Source organism: Triplophysa rosa, linkage group LG10, assembly GCF_024868665.1.
Source record: "Triplophysa rosa linkage group LG10, Trosa_1v2, whole genome shotgun sequence".
NCBI classification, from domain to species: domain Eukaryota; kingdom Metazoa; phylum Chordata; class Actinopteri; order Cypriniformes; family Nemacheilidae; genus Triplophysa; species Triplophysa rosa.
In genome coordinates, this window is record NC_079899.1 from 8,843,833 (window position 1) to 8,858,886 (window position 15,054).

A 15,054-nucleotide genomic window follows, 5' to 3' on the forward strand; every position below is an offset into this window, starting at 1 on the left:
AAACTCTGCTGGAGAAACCAGGGATGACGTGCTGCCGAAATCTCGCGGAGGAAGGGAGCAAACTCTCGCGATAAGGAGGTACTGGCTGGGATAGGGGCTCGGAACAGGTCCGCGGGCTGCTGGTATTTCCCACCTTTAATGTGAGCAGATTCATTATTTCGAGAAAGAACGGTGCAAATGATTTTTGGATAAGCTTGAATAAGGGTTTGCATTATCTTACACATGATAAAAGGTCTAAAATGAATAAAGGACATTTATAATTTATTATTGACTGCCATAAAGAGGTACGATCTAACTTAAGGACAAACTGATGTAAGTTACAACTTTGGAAGGCTTGGCGGAAACATTATTCTATTTATCAATGTATACGGTTTTATTAAATGAAAATTAATATTGTACGCTTGTTTCGCAGCAGCGCAGTTGTGCTTGGAGTGTAAACTGAAGCTTTATTTTGGGAACAAAGGCTTGGCAGAAAAAATACACACACACATGCGCAAAGCTTATCGAGTCAAAGCGAATGTCTGCTGTAATACAAATATTAATAACTGATAAAATCGTAGTTATTGTGTGCCAGAGGTGGACTTAAGTATCAAGTATAGCATATAGGCCTATCATACTATTTACATTACTACAATTCATAAATACATGTTGTTTTTTACCTTCACATTTAGGTAGGCCTACATTAAAAGCATCTAGTACTTTCTACGTTTACTCAAATAGAAAAATATTAAGAGTAAATGAGAAAAAATATTTTAGGAAAATACTTAAGAAAATGTAAGAAAGTTCTCGATTTTTAATGTACATGGGTATAAAAGGTAGGCTATAAAAACAACAACAATGTATTCATGAAATGTAGTGGAGGAAAAAGTATGATATATGCTTTATAAATAAAGTGTTCGGTTCACCATGAAGTGTTCTGTTCACCTGCTATTGTAGTCAGGGGATTGCACATAGTCAGAAACAAAATGTATAATACAATGCAATGCAAGTCGCTTTGGATAAAAGCATCTGCCAAATGCATAAATATAAATACATAAATAATAATGCAATGAAGTAAACATTTTCCAAGGTAAAAACATTCTGATAAAAACTACAAATACTTGAGAGTTAAGAAAAATACTTAAGTACTGTCCACCTTTATTTCCTGTGAGGTTTTTGTTTTTCTATGCACTGTACTTTGATGATAAACATTGCCTGATACCTACGGCTTCCGTATGATACTCTGTAGTTTTCTGTTTTTGTCAAATTATTTCTCAAATAAACACCATAACCCAAGTTTTTTGTTTTGACCAAACACCTTTATTGCTTGTTTTTTTATGGTTTAGTCGAACCTGGGGGTCATTAAAAGCAAATTTAGTACAGAAATATGTGCCCTTTGGACATCTTTGGCCACAACTGTACAAACTGGCAACACTAAAACTCAGTTTCGGTCACAATGTAAACATCTTTTGTTATTATATATATATATCATGTTTGGTTGACCCCAGCTCAAATTGGACAAAAATGTTGTCATGTTTAATATCCTCCTATAAACTCCAAACTATTACACAAACAATATTCTAACCACACAGATAGAACAATATATTTTTACAACAAAATATAGTAATAAAATATGTTACAAATAAATCTGCATCATGAAACATTTTCCTGGCTTTTTGTTGAGGATGATGTTGCCTACTCAAAAAAGATGAAAATAGTGTTCTTTTTATTTATTTGAAACAGGAAAATCTAGAACCTTTATTCTTACCCCATGTCCTTTTCCTCAACCCAGGCCTCACTCCTCTATGGACTCTGGACTGTTTTGTAGTTCAGTTTCATACTGTCTCTTCAAGCCTTTCAGGTAGTGACGTAGGCTCTCTAGGTCAAGCCGTGAATTACGGGCAGTCTGCAAAAGTCTGGTGGATAGACGATATACTGCCCTCTGCCTGAGAGTGGCTGGGTCACTATCATGCTTGGCCTGTGAAGAGGACAACAGAAGGTCACTTCATGTAGAGCCAAGGCTGTCCATATTTGTTTTTCTAGACCATACTATGAATGTCTAGGTTGAACAATACCCATAGCCTTTGACTGATCTTGTCTGCAACAGTTTTGGCCTCCTGAATAATATCTGTTGGTATTGCGGTCATCTCTGCTGCTCTTATACCTAAACAAATAGCAAAGATGTCTTCCACATCTGTACACATGTTAAGTTTCAACACAATATATGAAAACTATGTAGTGATCTTAACCCACCATAGTTGCGCTCTTCCGAGTGACCTTGGCTAAGGAGATATGTGTACACTATGCTCTCTGCTCTGCCGTCTTTGTGAATGTGCTGAACCTGCATGTGTTGGTTCTCCACATTGGGGTAAACAGTTTCCAGTTGACATAGCTCAAGAAAGTGTGTGGCAAACAGTGTGAAGGCCTACAGGAGCCAAAGTGTACATTGTGAAGTATCTACCTGGATATGTCTTTCATATACACAATGTTCTTTGTCTCTTATCAGATAAATGTACCTTTAGATTGATGAGGAATTCACAAACACTGTGACAGATGCCAACACCCTCCTCTGGACTGGTGCCGCGCCCCAGTTCATCTATGATAATAAGTGACTTGGCACTTGCATTGTGGATAATGTAAGACACCTAAAAGCATTTAAACAATGTGAGATGAACCATAACACCTAAAATATTTTGTCTTTACAGAAATAAATACAGTATAGAGCAACATACCGATGACAAGTGTTATACTCTTAAGTTATATGAGAATGTACACAAATATCAGAATGCACACCAAAAACACACATGCACTCTACATAACGTCTCAAATTAACCTCTTTCATCTCGACCATAAATGTGGAGGAGCTGGTCTCAAAATCATCATCCACTCCTATTCTGGTGAATATCTGATCAGCAATACGAAAAGAAGCATACTCCGCAGGCACAAATGATCCTGAAACAAAGCTTGGTAAATAATTTTGTTTTGATCCTGCAGGATTCAGAGACAGCTGGTGGTAATTCATGCAGAAAGACTAAATTAGTCCATGACCAAGCCATTTGCCAAGAACCACAAACCTGTAAATTATTCACTCCTCACCCATTATTATTAGCGTATTCCACATTTTAAAAGTAAAACTATTACACAAATTAAAGTATAAAGATTAAAAGTGAATCTGTCATCATTTACTCAACCTCTTGATATATCAAACATGTATGACTTTCTTCTGTAGAACACAAAAGAAGATATATTGAAAAATGTTGTTAACTGGTACCCATTCACTTGCATTGGTTTTGTGTTCATACAATAGAAGTGAATGGGTACCGGCTTTGTTCGGTTACAAACTTTCGTCAAAATTTCTTCTTTTGTGTTCTGAGGAAGAAAGAAAGTCATACAGGTTTGAAATGACAAGGTGGGTAAATTATTTTTGGGTGAACTAAGTAGCGACCACATGCAAAATGCTAAACAAATCACAACTTATTGATATAATTAGTAACTCATACCTATCTGAGCCATTATCTGGCAGAGGGCCACTTGTTTGAGATATGTGGACTTGCCACTCATGTTGGGGCCTGTAATGATGAGAAAGTTGCTTCCCTCAGAAATGTAGGTGTTGTTCGAGATGGGTGGTTGCCCAGAAATGCGCTCCAGAATAGGGTGGCGACCCTGCTTTATTGCCAACGTATCAGTGAATTCAGGACGTACTGTAAGAAATGCAGGCAGATTGTATATTACAGAATATTACATTTATTCAATATCATTTTCATAGTTATATCTCTACAGTAACTATTGCCTAAATGTATGTAAAGCTACTTTGCAACAATGCAAAATTGTGAAAAGTGCTACACGAATAAAATTGAAGTGAAAAAGTGAGTTATTAAAAGTGTAAAAAGGAAATCAAGATCTAAAGAAGTAAAAAATAAATACTTCAGCACATCTTTTGTTATACATCTTGTATTAAAACGAATAGGAGAAAAAGCCTAATATGGCGGGACAGGAAGTCCCACTTCCATATCAATAAGCTATTGGAGATTGGAGACATTACCGTATTCTGACACAGTGCAGGCATGGGCCAAAGACAACAGCATGTCCAGCATAGACACAGCATCAGATAGTTTGTACAGGCAGTGGATGTGTTCATAGACCTCAACCAGAAACCTGGACACCACCCTGATGTTCACGATAATACCGTTAATGGCTACATCAGCAGTATTTTTAATGATTTTCAAACAACTATACTCACACATAAGACATCTGGAATATCTCCTTCAAAGCCTCCTCGCAGTGGTCATTCATTTTCATAAGGTCTAAAGTGGTGCAACTATAGTTGTTCTTCTGCTTGGTGACCTATAGTGTTGAGTTCACATTCATCAGCAAACACATGCTACTAGACATTTTATACTGTCGTTTTCAAAACAAACGTCCTGAAAAAAAAAACTTAAAATAGTACAAATATTAGACAAGTGCACGATGAATAATAATGCTTATCTTGAACATACAGCCAAGAGACAACAGATACTTTGAGATGGAATCCAGTAATTCCACAGAATTACAGTCTACACAATACAATAACATTATAGAAAATTCAGTGTTTCTAACTTTATCCTACAGTTTAAGGGCCTTTTGTGTTACATAATGACAGCGCTTAAGGCAAGGTCTGTAAATAAATCGTTTACGTAGTCTGGCCTTAGAAAGTAAGAGGCGGTTATAAGAACTGGTTCATTGAAATGTTTAATATTTGTAAAAGTGTCTTTATCATACTGAAATAAAAAAGGTAATTTTACCTTTTAGCCAAATCATTTAGAAAGTGGTGTTCACATACAGTACTTTAAACTATAGACCCCTTTTGCGTCGATGTCACGCTTACGTCACGGCATTAGCTGGAGGCAAAACAAAGGGACAACTGGAGGCGGCCAATACAAACCAGCACAGATTCGGCTGCATAAGGAGTTTAAAATATCATCTTGTTGTGTTGTTTAGTGCCGCAATCGACAGAATACAGTCTCCAATTTGATATTTTAACACATAGGCTTACCTGCTGCCATTGCCAAACAAAAACACTGACGACAGCTGTAGTTAAACACAATAACAGCGGGTTCACACCAAATGCGAATTAAGTAATTTGCGCAAGTAAATTATAAACAAAGTTTATTTATGGATTATGATTTGTGTCTAAAAATATCTCACGTATGCCCAACTGGGGAACAAGGTTATTTTTCACGTAGCTTTAACTTTTGAACGCATAGGGTATGCTAGCTAATGTTGTGCAAAACGTGCTACCTAGCATTAGTAATGCGGTCAGGGGGATCTTTCTGCCTCCACCGAAGCTCTGCCCACAAAAAACACGTCACAATGTTTACTAACAGTAAAGGCGTCTATATGGAGTATATTATGCAGATTAGGTTTCATTACCAAGTATCAATTTAACATACAATTAAATAGCATTGTGTCTTTTATTTACTTTAATGAACTCCTCTGGTAAAGTCCCTCCAGGTAGAGCTCCACCCTCCAGCCTCATTTGCATAAAGAAGCCTCGCGCACCACTGAAACTTGTTCGTAGGGGTAGGTTGTACTTCTCTCCTAGACGATCCACCAATCCTGGTTGGCAAAAGCACAACAATTCTTATCCTTGCCTGAAATCTATAGTTTTTGATCACTGCTGTCAGAATCTTTTAGGATTCTCGAAATTCTTGTAATTGCCAAATCGTGGGAACAAAGTTTACACCTGGCTTTTTATAACCCTACACTGGAAAAGTTTTTTTTTACAGAAATGTACATTTTTATTTTATAGAATTTTCACATAATTTTAAAACGCAGCAAAAAAATACAAAAATAGGCTGCAAATTTACGTACAAATGTAAAATAATGGGTGTAAAACGGGTGTAGCATGAAAAATATGAAATATGATATTACCATTTTTCATTTATTTTTACAATTTATAAATGGTAAAGGATGATCCCTTTCTTATTGAAGGGACATTATTAAAATGAGCTCACCTGCTATGTCATCTACTACCTCTGTGTAGGCCCGCCTTGCAATGTCTAAGAACTCATTGATGTTGGGCCGCACAGCGTAGCACTTCTGTGTACGCATGTTTAGACTGCCTTTCATGTAGCTGGCATCATCATTAATCATTGATTTGATCTGATCCAGAATGCTGTTAAACCTAAAGCAATACAAATTGATGTAAATAAAAACAGATGAGCTGCATACTACATATGTAATGATTGCATTAGTGTACACGCATGTGCTACTCCAAGAGCCTTGTGTGTTATTAACATATGCACAGCACATCACCTACTGTGCATCTTATTGAAGAACAGGCTCGTGTTTCATGTTTGACATAGATGGTCAGTGAAACATGCTAGCACATCCATGTATGCAAATATAGTTCACACAGCTGAATACAGCTACAGTTAGGGAGTGTGTAAAAGTTATTACCTACTGTCTTCAAGTGAAGTATAATATGCTTCCAACAAGGCTGTTTTGGAATGTTTTAACCTCGCCTAATGGGGAACAAATTTAATGTACAGTTAAAATGTTTGTTCAGTCAGTTGTTTCTTTTTCCGCTACGGACAGATTGTTTTAAAATAGACATGGCACAGACCATAACAACCTTTAACATGGTTTTTATCTTTACTTGCACTAGTCAAAATGATAAAACAATTCAGTTATAACTTTGTGTCTTACATTAACACTAACATTTTTTTATGATAAAGACACCTACAGTAATACAGTTCTAACCTTCAGCACTGGGACCAGTTCCAGAATGTGCTTCAGCTGAATTACTTGTGTTATTTTTGCTTCAACCACCGATACCTACATGAGAAACCATAGAAAAGATTACTTCACTATTTATGGAAAATGCGAGTTACCAAAAAACTATTTAAGGTTACAGTTTAAATACTTAACAAACCCAAAAGTAGTATGTTTTTGTAAGGTTTTTGAGACCGTTATAGTTGTAGTTACAGTTACTATACACTAAGCCAGGCAATGAGAAAGTATTTTAACATTGTGTTTAAAATACAGAAACTGATTTCCCTCACATAAAATATTCTGGTAATACTTAACAGTAATGTTGCATTTGTTAACATTATTTAATTTACTAATAGATATTTACAATTAACCAACATTCGTTTATGCACACTGAACTAACATGAACAACTGTAATGGTTTTAACTAATGTTACCAACGTTTAATAAATTTAAAAAAAATGTTTCTCATTGTTAGTTCATGTTACCTAATGCATTTAATAATGTTAAAGGTCCAGTGTACGAAATGTAGCGGTATCTAGCGGTGAGGTTGTGAATTGCAACCAACGGCTCACTCCACCCCTCCCTTTCAAAGCACTACGGCGGCTGACACAGGACTAAGATGTCGTCACGTTTTCGCTTCTTTGCCGAAGGAGATAACGTATTTACAAAACGCGCTCTGTAGAGCAGTTTGTCTGTTTAGGGCTACTGTAGAAACAACATGGCGAATTCCATGCAAGGCAACCCGCGGTGTACTGTATATAGATAGAAATAGCTCGTTCTAAGGTAATAAAAACATAACGCTTCATTATTTAAGGTCTTTATACACCTTACATAATATTGCATTTCTGTCAGTAGATCCTCCAAAAAATTACACATTGGACCTTTAACAGATACAGTACATCCTTATTGTAAACTGTCACCAATATTTCATAGTAGGCTGAATTAAAACATGTAAGAAATCAATTACACAAGCCGTCATTCCCTCAAGAAAACACCTGTTATGTCTGTCTCTGCTAAATGCGTTTACCGTCTCTTGCTTTGGGACCTGAATAAGGGCAGACAGCAGCTCATCTATATCCAAGAAGTGTGCAATGGCTGTGAATTAGAGCACAACAATACAATTGCCATAACACAGCCAAGCATTCAGGCATCAGGCTAATGTTGTTTTATAATGATTGTGGGTGCTATTTCAATCCACAGCCCAGGAACTTAATAGACTTGGAGATCAAAATCACCATTCTTCAATCCAAAGAAGAGCTCCTCATTCTGGAGCAACTCCTGAAAATAGATCAACCAGAAGATTCACAGATTAATGACTATTTTCAATGAGTGAAAGCTGTTGAAAGATGAACGTAACAGCTGATCACCTGTATGGTGTCCAGACGTGAGTTAATAGTGACCACATCCTGAAGAGGCTCAAGAATATTGGAGCGTAACCTCCTCTCCCCACCAGCAGTCTTAGTGTAGTTTAACACCCCAAACAGAGTGTGATCACTTCTGCATATAACAGCATTTCGTTACCGACATTTACATGCACATGCTTAGGGAATATGTTCGATCTGTGGACTTTTAAGTTACCTGTGATCTCTGTTGTTTACTACTAGCTCCAAGTTGCTAGCTGATACTGTGTCGATCATAGCTGTCTGCTCGCTGCCTGTGAAGGTCACTTTCAATGACTTAGGAGCATATACTGAGTTCTGTACAAACTCGAAGTATTTGAGAAGAGCTGATGCAGATGCCAGGCAGTAGTATCTATAGACAGAATTTTATAACTCATGGAATCAACTAAAAGAGCTGTATCATGTGCATCCAAAATCAAGCCTTTGACTTTATAAAAGCCCAATTTAACTAAAAAACAAATGGACAGTTGGTCTTACTTGGTTTGCACTTCCATCAGGACAGTGTTAAACTCAGGCACACACAGCTGCTGTATGTATTCCAGGCCCTTTTTCTCATTGAAGTGCTTCCTCAGGATGGCAGTAAATGTGACTGACTGCACAGGTAGCAAAAGGACATTTTCAGCACTCCAGCATTTATTAACTCAATCTAAGACAATAGTTCGAAATTTACAAGCTGCACAATATCAACCTCGCATGATATATACTAAAGACAGAGGCTGTTCATTAGAAAGAACCGGAAAGTTACCGGAAAAGTCTCTGTGATGAGGTTGTAGAGTTTGGTTCCTTGTCCTTTTACACTAGCTGTGTCTGGCATCAGAATTTCAAGGGGCATCAGGTTGTGCAACTTGGTAATCACCTGTATGAACATTTAACATCATTTTTGACGTATTGGTTCTACAGAGAGTCTAACCATGAGTACTGAATGTGAACGGAGACAGTTATCATAAATTTTGTATTGTAAGATTTGTATTCATTATTAAAGAATGTACTATGTCTACCACAAAATGTTATGTCAGAAAATACATTTTTAACACTTTTAGCTTTGTCAAACACTGTAACATGTTTACCTTGGCATAAGTTCCAGTGTCGGCAAACTGTGAGAGCACCAGCTCAGGGCATTTCATGTTGATGCTGGCCATGCCAATCTCACCCCGAGCTAAACCACGACCTTCCACCAAAGCCACTATCACAGAGGAGGAATGAGACAGAGTTGCAGACGAAGACGTTGTCACTGTATTAAAGATTGAAAAATGTGCAATAAGATTATTTTTATTCTTTTCTCTATTCCACCCACTTCCAATAAGACCTACAGATATCAATTCAGAAAGGAAATATATAAAAAAGAGAGAAAGTTGTAGGTTAGTTGCATACTACAGTCTCTCTGGGGGGTTCGGCCAAGGTGTGTGCGTGCAGGTGTGGTCCTCAAATGTGGTGTGCTAAAGCTCCTGGAGAGGACAGTCTGAGCAGACGAACCCACAGAGGAACAGGTCCTGATATTCAGCTGCTGCTGAGCTGAGAAGAAAAGGCATGTGTTGTGTTCAACTAGAATAGTTTTTTTATTAGCTTATTCCAATGTTGAAATCTAAAGAATACGTTTGTGGTTAAAACGAAAACATATTTTTTGTCATTAAGAAATGAGATGCACAAATATGACACATATAGACTTATTTTTGCTGAACAATATTGACTCGAATATTGAAAGGGGCCGACTGAGACAAGATTAAACTTTGACCGTCGGGCATAGTGAATGGCCAATTTTGATATTGATGTGGGAAACCAAACAGTTCTGGGGCACCATTGAAAAATGGTAGTCAATGGCGCCCCAGAACGGTCTTCCAAATATCTCTCTTTGTGTTGAGCAGAACAACAGAATTTATACAGGTTTGAAACAACTTGAGGGCGAATAAATGATGACATCATTTTTATTTTTGGGCGAACCGTTCCTTTATAGCAGCTGGGTATTACAGTTTAGTGCCAACAAGTAGTCATTACACTTTTGATTTTTACATTTTCTTTTACAATTTTATTTGGATTTTCAACTTTTATTTGATGTGTAGTTCTCTTTCACCTTCAGCCGGTGGTGTTTCGGTGAACCCAGCTGTCTGAGCACCAGTATCAGTGGCACCGTTCGATCCAGGACACAGACTGTTCCCAACATCATCTGATCCATATGAAGTGTGTAGGACAGAAGATGATCGAGGATCCTCCTGCTGTCTGCAGATTGTCTGACCGTACTTGAGTGAGGTAGGCCTATATGGTGTGAAGGTACTGCTGCTTGGTCCAGGCTCAGAACTAGAGCCCGGTGTCACCTCATCAGTGCTGCTACACAGCATCTGTCTATATAACATAATGAATGAAAGCCTAAAAACAGATAGCAAATTAGGTAGTAAATTTGGGAATAACATATTCATGTTTGTTGTGTTTAATGTTGTTACATTAGTATCAATTTTTTTTACCAGTGCATACAAAAACGATGTAAAGACATTAGATGATAAAATAAAATATTTGTACAATATGAACTCACTAAAGTTTTCCAGAAATCGATGTTTAAGATCAATCCTAATAATATCGCCTGGTTAGCTGAGTTCCATTTGTCTCGTGTGCCATCTAGCGGTATAATGTCGCACATAAACATTGGACCTACTAAACTTTACTACAATTGTATGCCGAAAATATAGTCTACCTGGTTTACTTAGCCTAGTACATTTACGTAAACATAAAAAATAGACCAAAAGCATTGTATCTTTCTGCTAGTTGTCCTCCTCCGACCTCCGACAATGTTTACCTAGATAGGCCTAATATTAACGTGTGTACATAAGAAATAAGGTAAAGTATCACCACCAAACTGCACTCTTTCTGTTGCCTTATTTGTCTGGTCATAGCTAATACTTTACCTGAGGAAATGTGTTCCGTTTCTGTAAGAATATTCGTATTTATGTTTTCTACTTTAGCCTACATTATATCGCGAGACAGTCCGTACAGTATCGTCCAGTGTAACGTACGCCGCCAGTGAAGCGCGAGCTGCAAAACGTAACATATCACGTACAAAAAACCCCGCAACTAAAATGTGTAGCACTAGCAAATGTGTGAGGGAAAGCGATGTTATGTTAGTTGACTAACCGTATGAAGACAGCAACATTTATCCAACATCTAAATGATGATTGATTACGAATAATGTTAGGTAATTCTGCAGCACACAGTAAAAATACAAATTTTGTATTGCTTACAAATATTTATTGAACTATTGAAAATACTGTTTATTGGAAAACAATGTCAGCATGTACGCTGAATAAAGTAAAAACAATAATAACATAATACTTAATATTAATTTCCAGTTAAATTTTATAGTAAAATTGAGTTGAGTGATGCTGCTATATGTAATTATAATTTAGATTCAGCATGAATGGCAATAAATGGATCCTCTTCTGTGTGGCTGATGTGGAAAGTGGCACGTCCATCAGAATCCACTGAGATCTTTTTCCCTGTGCAACTGTTATCAATCTTATCTCCAGAGATGACATCACAGTATGTTCCTCCAGGCAGGCCAGTGTTCAGGGTCTCATTCAGCTCCCTGGAGATGATAAGACTCAGTTAAGAGTAACTGTGTGCACATTTATAAAGATTGAAGTGTTGGGAGATTTTTTTACCAGTTATCATTGTTTATCACAATGAATCCTTTGCTGCCGCGACTAAAGGAGATCTGACTATTACCATTGTCCCACCAGTTGGAGAGAGGCTGACCATTGATCACATTACGGAAAATCACCATATTCCTGTGAGCAGAAAACAGAATTGGATTTCTGGGTTTTGATATTTAATAGTGATGATATGCAAAACAGAATCTCATCCTCTACCTGATTTGGCGCCATCTGTGCTCACATACCCAGTTGTCTCCACAGGTGGTGTCTGGGTTGATGGGTACTGGCTTAGTGGATCCATCAGAAAAGCTTGGAGGACCCATCCAGTCATTCTCATCCTGTGATGTATCGCATAAAAAAGATTTACACACATTTACGGCATTAAATAAAATAACATATTTTGATTCAGATTTTTTACTTTTCCATTGACAAAGTGACGATCCCAGCGGAAACTAGACATCACTCTGGTCACACCATATGGATGGGCCAACATGAATCCCGTACCGATTTTGTAAAGCCTAAAAAATATTGTTTACAGTACAGTAAGAGAAGTTTTGGCTCTTGGACAGCAATCTTTATTAATGGAGACTATACAAATCGTACCTGGAGTCCCAGAATGTTAGAACAGAAGCTCCACCAGCACCGTGACCTCTCTGATTATCATGATTGTCCAAAAACACCACGGCTTTATCAGAGGGCATGAAACCCCAGCCCTCTCCCCAGCTCCTGAGACAAAAAAAAACACTTTTACAACTCTCTTCTAAAAAAACAAACTACCACTTCACATAAGAGTCACAAGCATACTGCTACTTACTTCAGGTAACTTAGCTTCTCTCCGTCCCATTTACGAATGACTTTCCCTAGTTTCGCACTGTACTTGAACTCTGTCACTCTTCCGAGCCCAAAATATTCACCGGCTGTAATGGGCTCCCCACCCAAGTCAATAACCTAAAAAAAGTGTTATGTGCGTTGTGATTTATTCGAGCATTTCAAGTGTGTTTAAAAGTCACCATCCTTGTACCTCTTGATAAATGAAAGGCTTGGTGCCAGATGGAAACCACTTGGTGTTGAGGGTATTGAGTCTGCCATAAACATTACTAAGATCTCCGGGCCACATGTGCTTGCAAGCATCTACTCTGAATCCAGCCATACCCATATCAATCAGTTTGTTCAGGTGTTCAGACACTTTTTCTCTAACGTAGTCCTTCTCCAGCGCCAAATCCAGGAGACTCACCAAGCGGCAATCTCTGACCTGTTCCATATAAAAAACAAGCAGATTTGTTTCATTTGTTTCATTTTTCTGTCAGATTTCTCTATTGAATGCATTGTAAAAAAAAAAAACCTGGTAAATATCGTGATAGTTCTCGATCTCTCCATTGCCAGTTTTACATTTGTAATCATTGAAGTCCAGGAATGAGTAGGGCACAGAGGGAAAATCCTCCTTGTTGGCATTGAAGTATGTTCCACAACTGGAGTGAGTGCCTTCACCACCACCAGCTCCACACATGTGATTTATCACTACATCTGCATATACATTCACCTACAGTATTACACAATACAAACAATTCGAATTTTTACCATAATTGTAAACACAATACCAAAATAAGAACTTAAACAACCAGAAATTCCATAAATCAATGATAAATATATTTATACTATTAATATACGTATTTATATATTACAGTAAACTTTTATTTTGCATTACCCCGACATTATTACAGCGTGTGATCATGTCACTTAGCTCCGCCTCTGTTCCTGATCTGGAGCACAAGTTGTAGCCGATTGGCTGGTATCTCTGCCACCAAGGGTGCCAAGGATTGGTCAGTTTAATATGTTCACTGGGTGGAGAGATCTGCCGGGTCACAAAAGTGAGATATGAGATCTCAAATATAAACTACAAATTATATTTTACAATAATATCTGTTATGAACTAACAGTATGAGAAATATATAACATAGGGACAGAGCAATAAGATTGATTTGCACCAAGTGGTATGTTGAGTCATTGGGAATTATGTGAATTTATGTAAGGATATTTACTCATGCACAACCCCATTCCAAAGTCTTATTTTCTGCATATATAATAAATCAGCCTAGAAAACATTTAACATTAAAAAGTATTATTGTCGTAAAACATTTTTTAAATATGTGTAATATAAATATGTATCTCTCACTCACAGGCAGCTGTATGATGATTTATTTCAAAATCACTAATTCTACACATACCTGAACTCCAGCGAATCCATTAGGTGCCAGGTATCTCTCACATTCTGCGGCTATATCTGCCCAACGCCACTCAAACAGATGCACTATGGAGGTCCTGCCATGTTTAGTGTTTGGGTCGTGTTGGGCAATACACAGCCCAAAGAGTGCAGCAACAACCAGGAGCTTCATTGTTCTTCTGCACAGGAGGTGAGTGGTCTCGGTGTCATTTTATAAGCTGTCAACAGCAAAATCATGGGAACACACTTGCTGTTAAACATATGTGTCATATCAGTTCTCGAAAATTACACAGATGTAAAGTGTTCAAGGGTTCCCATAGCAAATTTGTGGAGAGTGGGAAGTGTTACATTTTCCTTTAAGATCAATAACTGTTGCGATCAAACATATTTTTCCAGCAGTCTTTGTGGGTTTGATGCAAGCACTTTGAAATGTACTGTTACAACCCTCCTCATATAAGAAAGCATAATAAAAACAGTGTTATTTGCAGCTATATATGACAATATGTGTTTTAATATATTCTAACAGGGTTTGCGCCATATGCAAAATGAAGTGATACTTTATTAATATGTTGTATTAAGTTAAATGTTTCACAGACAAGGCTTCGCTAAAGCTATGTCTTAGTTCATTTAGGATATTTAAGTCGCTTTGATAAAAATGCTTTAGGAAAACTCAGGTTTCTGGTTACCGGTGTGCATCTCCAGACAAAACAATGGCACTGACATATTCATTTTAGTCTAGGACTAGTCTTAAAGAGAGTAAATACAAATTCTGTCATCATTTACTCACCCTCTTATCATTTCAAACCTGCATGACTTTCTTTTCTCCTGCAGAAAACAAATGAAGATATTTTGAAGAATGTTAACTGGCCTCCATTCACATACATTGGTTTTGTGTCCATACAAGTGAATGGGGGCCAGTGCTGGTCAGTTACCAACTTTATTCAAAATATCTTATTTTGTGTTCTGTGCAAAAATGAGAGTCATAAAGGTTTGAAATGACAAGAGGGTGAATAAATGATGACAGAATTTTCATTTTTTGGGTGAACTATCATTTAACCATCGTC

At 37.4% G+C, this 15,054-nt stretch overlaps 2 protein-coding genes across 2 annotated transcripts; both read right to left on the reverse strand.

Annotated features, from left to right (window-relative positions):
• Positions 1 to 1,752: 1,752 nt before the first annotated feature.
• On the reverse strand, positions 1,753 to 10,464 carry msh4 (mutS homolog 4). Its single transcript, XM_057343075.1, has 20 exons — positions 10,200 to 10,464; positions 9,199 to 9,362; positions 8,877 to 8,987; positions 8,609 to 8,724; positions 8,310 to 8,483; positions 8,099 to 8,228; positions 7,967 to 8,009; positions 7,759 to 7,826; positions 6,721 to 6,795; positions 6,418 to 6,482; positions 5,973 to 6,142; positions 5,438 to 5,574; positions 4,220 to 4,323; positions 4,022 to 4,146; positions 3,480 to 3,680; positions 2,813 to 2,931; positions 2,496 to 2,624; positions 2,233 to 2,404; positions 2,055 to 2,143; positions 1,753 to 1,957 (listed from the first exon to the last, which is right to left on the reverse strand). Exons 1-20 carry the CDS (start codon positions 10,462 to 10,464, stop codon positions 1,775 to 1,777), a joined length of 2,640 nt encoding a protein of 879 aa, XP_057199058.1. The 3' UTR covers positions 1,753 to 1,774.
• Positions 9,539 to 14,472, reverse strand: LOC130560031 (alpha-amylase-like). The gene is made up of 12 exons (XM_057343469.1): positions 13,995 to 14,472; positions 13,475 to 13,621; positions 13,112 to 13,309; positions 12,791 to 13,021; positions 12,584 to 12,717; positions 12,373 to 12,495; positions 12,188 to 12,287; positions 11,986 to 12,107; positions 11,779 to 11,904; positions 11,026 to 11,702; positions 10,200 to 10,492; positions 9,539 to 9,643 (listed from the first exon to the last, which is right to left on the reverse strand). The coding sequence occupies exons 1-10, from the start codon at positions 14,160 to 14,162 to the stop codon at positions 11,513 to 11,515; spliced, it is 1,539 nt and encodes a 512-aa protein (XP_057199452.1). The 5' UTR covers positions 14,163 to 14,472; the 3' UTR covers positions 9,539 to 9,643; positions 10,200 to 10,492; positions 11,026 to 11,512.
• Positions 14,473 to 15,054: the final 582 nt, after the last annotated feature.

What these genes read in the sequence shown, in the direction of transcription:
- LOC130560031 (XM_057343469.1), bottom strand. Translation starts at nt 14,162, where the DNA reads ATGAAGCTCCTGGTTGTTGCTGCACTCTTTGGGCTGTGTATTGCCCAA. An exon ending in ATGGATTCGCTGGAGTTCAG is followed by an intron (nt 13,622 to 13,994) that starts GTATGTGTAGAA and finishes GTGACCCGGCAG; the next exon opens with ATCTCTCCACCCAGTGAACA. An exon ending in GAGAAGCTAAGTTACCTGAA is followed by an intron (nt 12,496 to 12,583) that starts GTAAGTAGCAGT and finishes TTTTTGTCTCAG; the next exon opens with GAGCTGGGGAGAGGGCTGGG.
- msh4 (XM_057343075.1), bottom strand. Translation starts at nt 10,464, where the DNA reads ATGCTGTGTAGCAGCACTGATGAGGTGACACCGGGCTCTAGTTCTGAG. An exon ending in CTTCTTTGGATTGAAGAATG is followed by an intron (nt 7,827 to 7,966) that starts GTGATTTTGATC and finishes TCTAATTCACAG; the next exon opens with CCATTGCACACTTCTTGGAT. An exon ending in AGATCAGTCAAAGGCTATGG is followed by an intron (nt 1,958 to 2,054) that starts GTATTGTTCAAC and finishes TCCTCTTCACAG; the next exon opens with GCCAAGCATGATAGTGACCC.